We start from the raw sequence: 12,210 nt of genomic DNA, 5'->3' as shown, positions 1-12,210 counted from the left end.
GGCGGAGCGGAGGAGTTGCAGCTGGCGGAGCTGCAAGTTGGGCGGAGCGGAGGATTTGCAGCTGGCGGAGCTGCAAGTTGGGCGGAGGTAGGGCCGCTGCAGTGAGCGGAGCAGTTGAACGGAGGGGGCCAGTGGAGGCTGTAGGTGTGGTTGGTTGCTGCTGCTGGCGGAAAAAATTTGAAAACAAATGAGATGGGTGCCCAGAGAAATTTTCTGGGTGCCCAGAGCAGTTTTGCAGCCCTTTTTTTTTTTTGAGGGTTCAGCGTTGACCAAACGTTGACTGGCTTTGATGGGCATTGACCGGGCCTGATTTGATGTTGAACGAGCGTTGACTAAACACTTTCGGGTCGAAGTTCGTGGTAGGTGACGAAGCCTTTGTGTTGGCTTCCCACAGACGGCGCCAATGTTAACGTTAGTGACCGAGGGGTCTCTAGTTAGCTTTAAAGAGAGAGAGAGAGAGAACGACACAAGAAGTATAGTGGTTCATTTCCCGCCTTAGCGGGAAACTACGTCCACTTGAATGTTTAACTAGTGTGTTCGGGCCTTGCGGCCCAAGTGGATTACATGAGTGTAATGGAGTGGTGTTTAAGTGGGAGGAGACATTCCTTTTATAGGTGAAGGAAGCCATCTCCTTTACATTTTCTTAGATGTGGGACAAGAACCCACTATTCTAGTCTAGAAAAGCATATTGTGGAGGCAACTTGGCAAGGCCGGAAAGGTGGCTTCCCGGCGACGGATTTGCGACTTTCGGATACCGTAGCGTAGCTTGAACATAGGGCTACAAGATGCAAGTAGTGGTTGGGCCTCACCATGGCTTGTGGGTGTCCCAAAGAGGGTGTTAATTATGCTTGGTGAGATAGCAAACTAGCCTTGCTAGTAGAGGTATCTACATATATATAACCAAGAAAATTATAAAGTTTGATGATGATACTTGATAAACAGGTGAAAGAAGAGAATGCCAATGGTTATTACAAAACCTTGATCAGAATCAAATAATCTTAAATCAACATCCAACCAAAAACAATGAAGAAATAGAAGAGAAACAAAATAGCAGATGGAATAAGAGAAATCATTGGACAATTTGACCTGAATAAGAAATCAATCTTTAAGCTTGGCTACTGGTCTATCTCTGCTTACACCAAATCATCTTCTCTGTAATTCAGTCATCTTCAACAAGGAAGTGTATTATACCACTTACAAATTTGTAAATGTGTACATGACATACTAGTATGTATTATCGAAATTTCTGTAAGTTGACGATACATGTGACGTAGCATACAAAAAAGGGTTATTATAGTACATAGACCCAAAGACTCCATTTTATGTCAACCTCTGTTTATTGATTCCTGTTTCTAAAGAAGTTGAGCTTTGAATACAATTACAATATAAAACCAGCTTCAATTACACTTTTTTTTTTAATCATTTTTCCACCAAATCATATTCTCTGTAATTCAGTCCTCTTGAACGAGGAAGTGTAAACTGGCGACATAGGTAACATAGCAGACAAAAATGGATTCTTATAGTTTTTTTGAACAGCTTTCAATTGCAAAATTTGTTAACCTTCTCAAATCGACATATTGGAATATCTTGCAAAATTTTGTTAACCTTCTCAGATCTCTTTAACTCCAAAACGACATAATGAAATAGTTTTTCTTTTGAATTGGGGTTTGGAACCCAGCCTAACTAGGAAGCTCAGCCCCACGCCCGTTATTTATATTATTAAATAAATTTTGCTGCAACGGGGGGGGGACGTAATACCTGAACCCGAGCAAGCATAGTTGCGTTACAATTATCCTCATAGAGAACGTCCTGTATAAAAGCAGGAGCCTCATCTAAACAAAGATCCACAATATGATCTAGACTAGCAAAGTGTGCCAACCTATTCGCCACACTATTTGCTTCACGATAAACATGTCGAACTCTAATCCAATCAAAACCATGTAAAAAATTCTTACAATCATCTAGAATCCGACTAACCTCAGAGTTATCCTCCATTTGTTGGTTAAGGGCAGTAGCTAGGATAGCACAGTCGGTTTTGAGTTCCACCTGCTTCCAACCCTAATGTATTGCCATAAGCAATCCTGCCCTACAGGCCTCCACTTCACCATGGAAAGCCGAGCACATATAAGGTATCTTACTTTACCAAGCACCTCGGAAAACGCCCATATCGTCCCGGACTACTACCCCTATTCCTCCACACCCTTCATTACTCTTGTAGGCACCATCAACATTTATTTTAAGTCTCCCACGGGAGGAAACATCCATTTAGATGCAGCTCCTCTAGGGTTCTTGCGTGGGGTTTTCTTAGGGTGACAATGCTGGTACTATGACAGTAAATGCATTGACCAAGTAACGGTGTGCATGGGGTTGAAAGTACCCCCGGCCCATTCCAGACCAATTTGCTTCTTTCTGACCATATGGCCCACAGTAGCATGAAGAAATTTTGTTGAACATTTTCGAATTGCAAAATTTGTTAACCTTCTCAAAACGACATATTGGAATATCTAGCAAAATCTTGTTAACCTTCTCAATGTTGTAGAGAAACTGAAATTGAGAGGAATTTGTTGTGTATTCTCATTGATAATAGGGGCCTCTTTATATAGAGGATTACAATGCATAGAATCTTAATCATACAAGGAAAGTAATCGTACATTGAATAGGAATCTAGATCCTTCTAATTTAACCCTATTACCACTAGGTCAAGTAACCTAGGGTTTGGGCCAAACACAAAATAGGGTTTACTTGAACACTCCCCCTTGTGTTGCCCAAATGCGGTGCTTCTCTCGTTGCCTCGTTAAAAACCTTGCTGAGTAACAAAAATCCAGTGGGACAAAAATAACCTCGGTCGAAGGGGAAAAAGAGCACAACACACCCTTCATGTTTCGAGACGAACATGTAGACATCTCCCCCTGATGTCTGCGCCTCCCCCTGATGACCACGATCATGGGAGTTCAGATAATTTCCGCAAGCCAATTCTTGCCACATGTTTCTCGAACGTGGATTTGGGCAATGACTTAGTAAACAAGTCTGCCACATTGTCCTCAGATCGAACCTGGTTCACTTTGATCTTGAGGAGCTTCTGTTGTTGCTGATTGTAGAAGAATTTGGGCGATATATGCTTGGTGTTGTCGCTTTTAATGTAGCCTTGCTTCATTTGTTCAATGCAAGCAACATTATCCTCATAAATGCTTATTGGCTCATCTATGGTAGACTTCAAACCACAATTGCTTCGAACATGCGTGACTATGGATCGAAGCCATATACATTCACGAACTGCTTCGTGAAGAGCAATAATCTCTGCATGATTCGAAGAGGTAGCGACTAAGGTCTGCTTTGTAGACCTCCAAGATATCGCGGTCTATCCCATGGTGAAAACATAACCAGTTTGGGAGCGACCTTTGTGTGGGTCAAAGAGGTACCCAGCATCAGCAAAACCTTCCAAAACACTTATATCGTTTTGGGATGGGGAGAGGGAACGCAATCCACCATGTGTGGCGTCCCTGGCACTTGATGGGTTCGAATCCATCTTCTCTCTGTAGGGATAGAACAAGCCCATATCGATCGTACCACTTAGATATCGAAAGATATCTTTAACACCAGTCCAATGGCGACGTGTTGGCGCAGAGCTATATCTAGCTAGCAAGTTCACAGCGAATGAGATATCCGGTCTTGTGCATTGTGCTAAGTACAATAATGCGCCTATTGCACTTAGGTAGGGCACTTCTGCCTCTAGCACTTCTTCATCGTCATCTTTTGGACGAAATTGATCCTTCCTTGGATCAAGACTACGGACGACCATTGGGGTGCTTGAAGGCTTAATCTTGTCAGTGTTGAAACGCCTAAGCATCTTTTGGGTATAAGCTGATTGATGAATCAGGATACCATCTCTACGGTGCTCAAGTTCTAAACCGAGGCAAAACCGTGTTTTCCCAAGATCTTTCATCTCAAACTCGGATTTCAAGTGTTCAGCGGTTTCCCTTAACTCTTTAAGGGTGCCAATTATGTTCATGTCATCGACATAAACCGCTACTATTGCAAATCCGGAACTTGTCCTTTTTATGAACACACATGGGCATAGTTCATTGTTGACATATCCTTTTCCAATCAAGTAGTCACTTAGACAGTTATACCACATCCGTCCGGATTATTTCAATCCATATAGTGAGCGTTTCAATCTAATCGCAAACGCGCTCCGTGGTTTAGAGCCACTTGATTTGGGTAACTGAATTCCGTCTGGAATCTTCATGTATATCTCTGTATCTAGATCCCCATATAGATACGCAGTAACCACATCCATAAGCTGCATGTTCAGTTTTTCGGAAACTACCAAACTGACAAGGTAGCGGAACGTTATGACGTCCATTACGGGAGAATAGGTCTCCTCGTAGTCGATTCCAGGGCGTTGTGAGAAACCTTGCGCCACAAGGCGAGCTTTATACCTTACAATCTCGTTTTTCTCATTACGCTTTCTAACGAATACCCATTTGTGACCAACTGGTTTGGTGTTGGGCGGTATTGGCACAACAGGTCCGAATACTTTTCTTTTCGCTAGAGAATCAAGTTCTGCCTGGATCGCATCTTTCCACTTTGCCCAATCAGCTCTACATTGGCATTCATCAACGGAGCGTGGTTCGATGTCATCGGTCTCAATAATCTCACGCGCCACTGAATACGCGAATACATCATCAATGATGATGGAGTTTCTTTCCCACGTCCCATGTACACTAGTGTAATTAACAGAGATCTCTACGTTCTCAGGGATAGGTTCTGACATTGAGGCATCCCCCAATGATGTCTCTTGGACATAACCATAATCCGGAACATTCTCATGGGACGGATTTTGAGTATCGATGATCAAAGGATTTGTTTGTGCCTCATTCGCTCTCTTTCTAGGGCGAGTATCCTTTAACCAATCGGTCTACCGCGCTTTCTTGCGGGACCTGCGGCCATAGATGCCACATTATTGCCATGTTGGGCAATGGCGCCATCTCCTGGTGTCACATGAGAGGCGTGATGTCTAGTATTTGGGACATCGATCCTTGCAGGCACGTTTGCAGCAAGTATGTGTGTGATCTCGTCACTTTGGCAACATCAGAAAACGCATCAGGCAGAGTGTCTGCTACGTTCTGGAGCTCGATTATTCTTCGCACTTCAAGTTCGGACTGTGCGGTACAGGGATCGAGATGAGACATAGTGGGGACAGACCACGACAATTCCTGTTGTTCCTGTTGAACATATGTGTTCTTATCTCCCCCTAACGATGGGAAGACTGTCTCATCAAAGTGACAATCCGCAAATCTAGCGGTAAAGAGATCGCCTGTCAAGGGTTCAAGGTAGCGGACGATCGTTGGAGATTCATATCCAACATAAATGCCCATTCGTCGTTGTGGACCCATCTTAGTACGCTGTGGTGGCGTAATAGGCACATAAATGGCACACCCAAAAATGCGTAAGTGAGAGATATCAGGCTCGTACCCAGTCACAAGCTGTAACGCAGAGTAAGATTGGGTTGCAGTGGGTCGTAGACGAATTAGCGTCGCTGCATGCAATATTGCATATCCCCAAGCAGAAACAGGGAGATTGGTGCGCATAACCAATGTCCGGGCTATCATCTGTAGTCGTTTGATAGCGGCTTCTGCAAGACCATTTCGGGTATGAACATGGGGAACTGGATGCTCTACATCAATCCCCAGTGACATGCAATAGTCGTCGAATATTTTCGATGTAAACTCCCCAGCATTATCAAGTCGAATTGACTTAATAGGATGGTCAGGGTAGTGAGCTCGTAGACGGATAATCTGGGCGAGGAGTTTAGCATAAGCAGCATTTCGAGTGGACAATAGCGCGACATGTGACCAGCGTGTCGACGCATCAACCAATACCATAAAGTATTTAAAAGGTCCGCATGATGGTTGAATTGGTCCACAGATATCCCCTTGGATTCTCTGTAAGAACGGAATAAGTATTTTGGGATCCTTTGCGTAGGACGGTCTCGGTCCTAATTTCCCGAATGAACAGGCTTTGCAGAAAGAGCGAGGGGCCTTAGAAGCAACAAAGGAGGATTTTGGTTGGGCCTGAGCGTCTGTAGCGCTATTAGAAGCAAAATGTGTGACGACATCTCCCATCATGGCATTCGAGCCATGGGAATTTCTGTTTATGGCGTCATGGCCATTGGGAGGAACAACCATGGCGTCATGCTCATGGTTGGCGCCATTGATGGCGTCATCACATGGGACTTGGGCAGCCCTATGGCGCCCCAAGACGGCTGCAGCGCCAGATGCTGCAATTGTTGCGGTCTTGCTAAGTCCTGGAATCAATTTTCGATTCTTGCTTCTTCTCACTCTGAAGAATGGATGTCCGTGTGAAGTCTTTAGTATACGGAGCATCATATCACGACCAGGATGTCCTAGTCGGTCATGCCAAAGCCAATATGTGTCTGAATCCAAGAGATCTTCTCTTATGACATTGTTGGATTCAATAGGTCGAATTATAGTGACATAAAGTCCACTAGATTGACACATAAGCTTCTCTAAGATGCGCTTTCTTCCGCAATCATTAGAGGTAATGCAAAGGAATTCTATTCCGTTCTCACTATGCGTTTCCGCATGGAATCCGTTGGCTCTAATATCTTTAAAGCTCAATAAGGTTCGATTTGCCTTAGGAGCGTAGAGAGCTTCAGTGACTTTAATCAAGGTGCCATTAGGCAAAAGGAATTGGGCCATTCCATGTCCTTGAACTAAACCTGATGGCCCAGCCATCGTAGTCACAGATGAATATGTAGGCAACATCTCCAAGAATAATTGCCTATGTCGTAAAATGGTGTGCGTAGTCACACTATCCGCAAGACATTGTAGTTCATCCATTCCTAAAAGAAAAGCTTGTAATTAAAAAGGAGTCATAAAGAAAAGAACTCAACTTTTATTAATAAGCCAAATGGAATTACATCATCGTTTCTTTAACCAAAGGAAATCTAATCTAATAAACTAGTTAATGCAAAACAATGGTAGTCGTCTAACTCCTTTCGGTAATTCCAATGTAAATGTGACCAGGTGAGTAGAGAGATGTCGGTGGAGCGAGGCTCACTTAAGTACCACTTATCTCAAAACCTTCCTAGACATCACACCCACATTGAGTACGCCTACTTTGAAGAAAGACTAATAGCATTGGCATCTACTACAAAAATAATATGGCAATTGCCTACATATCTTGGAAATAAAAAGACTTAATCAAAATCGCCAGTTTCTGGGTCTTGATCCTTGTAGTCTTCCACCCTTAGATCGAGATCTCCATCTTGATCTTCTTGTTCCATGTAATTTGCCTCCCTTGCTTCACGATACATCTTGTATGCGTTTGCAACGTTCTGGGATGCAGTACACTTCTTTGCCCAATGTCCACTTGATCCACATCTGAGACAAGCATCATTATGGTCAGGTTCCCTTGATCGAGGCGCTCTGGGAGCGTTTTGTAGTTGGTTATTGCCTTTGGTGGAGTTACCACCATAACCGGAGGCTTGGCCTCTCTCTCTCTTCACACGTTTGCCTCCACGGTTCCGTGCACGCCTATCTTGGCGATTTCCTTCCTCTTTAGGGCGAGAATATGGACCAGAACGTCCAGAATTATCCCTACTCTTAGGGTTTCGCTCCTTGCATCCTCCATTGGAGGCGCGACTATAATTAGACTCTGGATTTGACTTGGTTCTCACGGGTCTGGAGTTATAGTTCTTCACAAGTATGTTGTCGTGCTTTTCAGCTACGTTCAAGGCACCAATGAGCTCATGAAATCTTGTGATGCGTCTAGCATTGACATCAATCCGATAGTTTTTGGCTATCATCAATGCAGAGACGGGGAAGGTGGAGAGAGTCTTCTCGATCAACATCGTATCAGTGATGTTCTGTCCACAGAATTCCATCATAGACTTGATACGAAGTGCTTCTGAATTGTAGTCAAGTACAGACTTGAAATCACAGAAGCGGAGGCTATGCCATCTCACTTCTAAGTCTGGAAGCAGGGAATCACGGACGTTGCCAAAACGCTGCTCGAGTTCTACCCATAGTCTTCTTGGGTCTTCCTCATTGAGGTACTCATTTTGGAGCGCGTCATTCATGTGCCTTGTCATGAGAATGATGGCTTTAGCTTCATTCGCCTCTCTCGTAGCTCTATTTGCTTCAAAAGCAGCAGCTTGTTGAGGAGTACGCACGTCCTGACTTGGCTCTTGGATCGTACTCAGGATCCCATCAGCCTTAAGATGCTGGCGCACATCACAGACCCACTTGTGGTATCCAGCGCCTGTTGTCTCTAGTGGAGCGAAGCTCAACTTGTTCAGGTTAATCATCCTGAAAAACAACAAGAAAATAGGGTTAGTTTTGGAGCGAAAAAGGCTACCACAAAAAACTATAAAATTTCTGAGCGTAGTCGCTTCTAAGAAATTAGGGACTTTCTGAGCGTAGTCACTTCCAAGAAAATCCGATTCCAAGAGGGGTTTTGGATTAGATCGAAACGACGATGTATGTGGTCGATCGTTTTCTTCTCAACAAACTATAAGTTTGGAGGACTCTACAAGCTCCAAGCTTAGAGTGAGCACGAACCCCCACAGTTCGGCTATTGGTCTCCCCTATGAAGAAGAAAGGGGGGTAGAAGAAGGGATGTTGGAAGTCCCCGAGAAAAGAAGAAGAAATTGAAAAACTTCAAAAACGGGAACTTTTAGAAAAGTTTACCTTGAAAAATAGCCGGAAATCTTGACCGGAAAAGTTGTTGGCTGGGCAGTGCAGGGATACTGCAGGGTCGCTGCGAGGATGCCGCGAGGATGCTGAGGAGATGCCGCGAGGACTGTTGCGGGGCCGCTGCGGGGATACGACTGTTGCGGGGATGTCGCGAGGCCGCGAGGATGCTGCAGGTATGTCGCGAGGATGCTGCGGAGATGCGAGGATTGTTGCGGGGCCACTGCGGAGATGCCGCCAGGACTGTTGCGGGGCCGCTGCGGGGATGCGACTGCTGCGGGGATGTCGCGAGGCCGCGAGGATGCTGCAGGTATGTCGCGAGGATGCTGCGGAGATGCCGCGAGGATGCAGTGTGCGCTTGCGGGGAGCAGCGAGCGCAGGTGCGCGTAGGAGCTGCGAGGGATTTATTGTTTTGGTTTTTAGGGCTAGGGTTAGAGCTCGTGCTGATAACGTGTTGTAGAGAAACTGAAATTGAGAGGAATTTGCTGTGTATTCTCATTGATAATAGGGGCCTCTTTATATAGAGGATTACAATGCATAGAATCTTAATCATACAAGGAAAGTAATCGTACATTGAATAGGAATCTAGATCCTTCTAATTTAACCCTATTACCACTAGGTCAAGTAATTAACCTAGGGTTTGGGCCAAACACAAAATAGGGTTTACTTGAACACTCAAAACTATTTTAACTCCAAAACGATAGTTTTTTTTTATCGATCAGTAATTGATACAAAACTCTTTTATGTAAATTAATAAAATTAAGAAGGTTAACAAAATTCTCAAACTCAATAAAAAAAAATCTTAATTGTTTAGAGTACAAAATAGAGTTTCACATTCTCGTGAACTTTCGATGTATGACGGCTTAACTTTTTGTTCGAATTAACTATGTATCTAACATAATTAATATATTATATGCTTATTCTGAAGTTAGTCAGGCATCACATACTAATCTATTATGCTTGTTGTGAACATTGTCATGCATCATAAACTCAATTTTCAACCAAGAATGTAATGAGTTTTACATATTTGTAAGGGTGAATATCGATCTAGTGTGTGTGGTACAAACACAATTTTCTACCAAATAAATATAATAAAGAATATGTACGGTATTCGTTTTCTTAATAAATAAATAAAAAGGAAATTATGTGTAATAGAAGGTATTGCAATTTAGGATTCTTTTGCTATTATTTATGGTTACAAATTAAAGTCTCATATATCTGCAAATAACCTATATTTAATGGTACAGACAAGTTCGCACATGGACTTATTAATTGTGAAATTTTACAAAGGACACTATATATAAGAGAGCATTTGTCAAATTTGTCACTCCCCTTGCCATACTGAAGTTCTCCGATGCCTTTTTCAGTGTGCGATATATGAGAGAGCATTTGAATATAGAAATTTTGCTTCTAATTCCTCAGTGAAACAGGCCGTATTAGAGAAAACTCCGCCTCAATTACTTACAAATGGAAACCAGAATTTGACGTGGCGGCTTTCCAGGAAGCCTAGCATGTTGAGCCAGCAAATTATCTAGTAGCAGAAAGTCTCCTTTCTCCCATTTGATGTTCACACAGTTCTCCTCTAAGATTTTCTTGTAGGTTTCCACTGCCGACTCTGGAAGTTTGGTACCATCTGTGAAGCTTATGCTGTCAGAATCTTTAGGAGCGTAGCAAAGAATAGTGTTGAACCATACCCTCTTTCCCCCATAGCTCCTTATTGGACATACTGGTCCAAAGAGGAGCTCTAACAGTCCTTCTCTAAATTTCACCTCACGGCATAGAAACTTTTCTTTTGCTCTACAAGAAGAAACCCAATTATGCATGTAGTAAGCATATAAACACCATATGTGTATATCAAGTACCTAAAGGTAGTTTTCACTATTGTCTTATTTTGCTAGAGCTGGATCTAATTGTTCAAGCATGCATGGGTTTTATTCACAAGAAAACAAGAAAACAAAAAATAGATACTCATTAGTAACTAAATCACAAATTAACGACACAAAATCTCTAAATCTGGACGTGCCTGAACCCCAGTTATCAAAATCACAAGCAGGAGCAAAAGCCCTAATAATCCTGCTTATGCTCATCAGTGACAACTGACAAGGGTTGTCTCTAAGAAACTATATATGTTAAAAATTAATATACAATGTCGATAGGTTTCAGCTAGACTAAACATGCCCATCTCCTGTATGTATACATTTATATACGTGTGTGTGTGTGTGTATTACAATCCATTGAATATAGTATTAATAAGCTAGCCAATACAGTACAAGTACGTACTTATTTGGTAATATTGTAATTACTTGTTAATATTCTTCTACATACTAGAAAGAAAAGTTTGATACCTCTTCTCAGCTTCTGCAAGATCTCGAGTGTCTAGGATCCATTTCCATGGCTCATTGATACCATCAGCATCCTCAGAATCATATTCCGTGGCCAAACTTACTCTGTGGACAAAACCTATTGTTGAAATTTTAGAGACGAATTCAGGAACTCTCTCTTCCATTTGATCAACCACAACCTGACTAGGCAGTATAGATGTTTCTCCACCCTCCGGGGATGGCTGCAAACAATACAAAAATATCTTTGAAGGGACTTCCTTCACCTGCAATAACATTGATCGGTCACATCAAATTTAGTTTATATCAAATGAGAATTGATAGGATATACCACAAAAAATAATGATATGAATCGCAATACTTGCTAGATATATAATCATGCGCTTATACGTACGCAGATCAAGAGGCTAGTATTTTAATTATAAACCAAATAACCACAGATTTTGAATTAGGAAAACACGTTAAGTAGAGACAATGTTATCCGGATTTGTTAGACTCTTGTTTTCAGAAAAAATATATATAGTATCGATGATCATCGACGTGTATCAATAATCTGATAATCCAAACTTCCAAAACACAATATGGTGGCACCTAGCTTGCACCAATTAGCTTGACGAGGCTTTCATTTTAGACAGGTTGAATAAGCTAGCTAAGGATTAAATTCTGTAAATTTCATGTTCAAAAAAAAAAATCTGTAAATTTTAGTAATCGACAGGAACATACCCAAGCCATTTCGTGATGGAAGGTGATGAGTTGAGTAAGAGGAGTCGCATTTGAAGTATAAACTCTCCCTCCCACCAAATGCCTCAGAATCGGCCGTGGGGCCGGTGCCGAGTAAGTCATGTTTTCCCATCCAAACGCCTCGACCACACGCCCGAACTCGTCCCCGTTCTTCAATCCGAAACCCTTGAACAGAATGGCAGAGTGAGCCTCGAGAGTCTTGTGCAGCCACTCTCTCTCTTCCTTCACCATCTCCGCCAGCTCATCTACGCCGTCAGTGCTCATCTCCGGAGGAGGTTTCAGTGTCTTGGGAAACACCTTGCCTCCAAACTCCTTCTCTCCCTCTATCTTTCCTTCCACAAATCTGTGCCCCATTTTTTGTTCTGAGCTCTAGGTATCTTTGGTTTTGTGGAGACGGGTATGTTACTGGTGGG

The 12,210-nt window shown here is 42.7% G+C and overlaps 1 protein-coding gene across 1 annotated transcript; it reads right to left on the bottom strand.

Annotated features, from left to right (window-relative positions):
* Window positions 1-9,866: 9,866 nt before the first annotated feature.
* On the bottom strand, window positions 9,867-12,210 carry LOC133730220 (clavaminate synthase-like protein At3g21360). Its single transcript, XM_062157870.1, has 3 exons — window positions 11,780-12,210; window positions 11,063-11,322; window positions 9,867-10,514 (listed from the first exon to the last, which is right to left on the bottom strand). Exons 1-3 carry the CDS (start codon window positions 12,149-12,151, stop codon window positions 10,175-10,177), a joined length of 972 nt encoding a protein of 323 aa, XP_062013854.1. The 5' UTR covers window positions 12,152-12,210; the 3' UTR covers window positions 9,867-10,174.

This window comes from Rosa rugosa, chromosome 1, assembly GCF_958449725.1.
Source record: "Rosa rugosa chromosome 1, drRosRugo1.1, whole genome shotgun sequence".
In the NCBI taxonomy this organism is placed as follows: domain Eukaryota; kingdom Viridiplantae; phylum Streptophyta; class Magnoliopsida; order Rosales; family Rosaceae; genus Rosa; species Rosa rugosa.
This window is presented reverse-complemented; position numbering and strand designations above follow the sequence as displayed.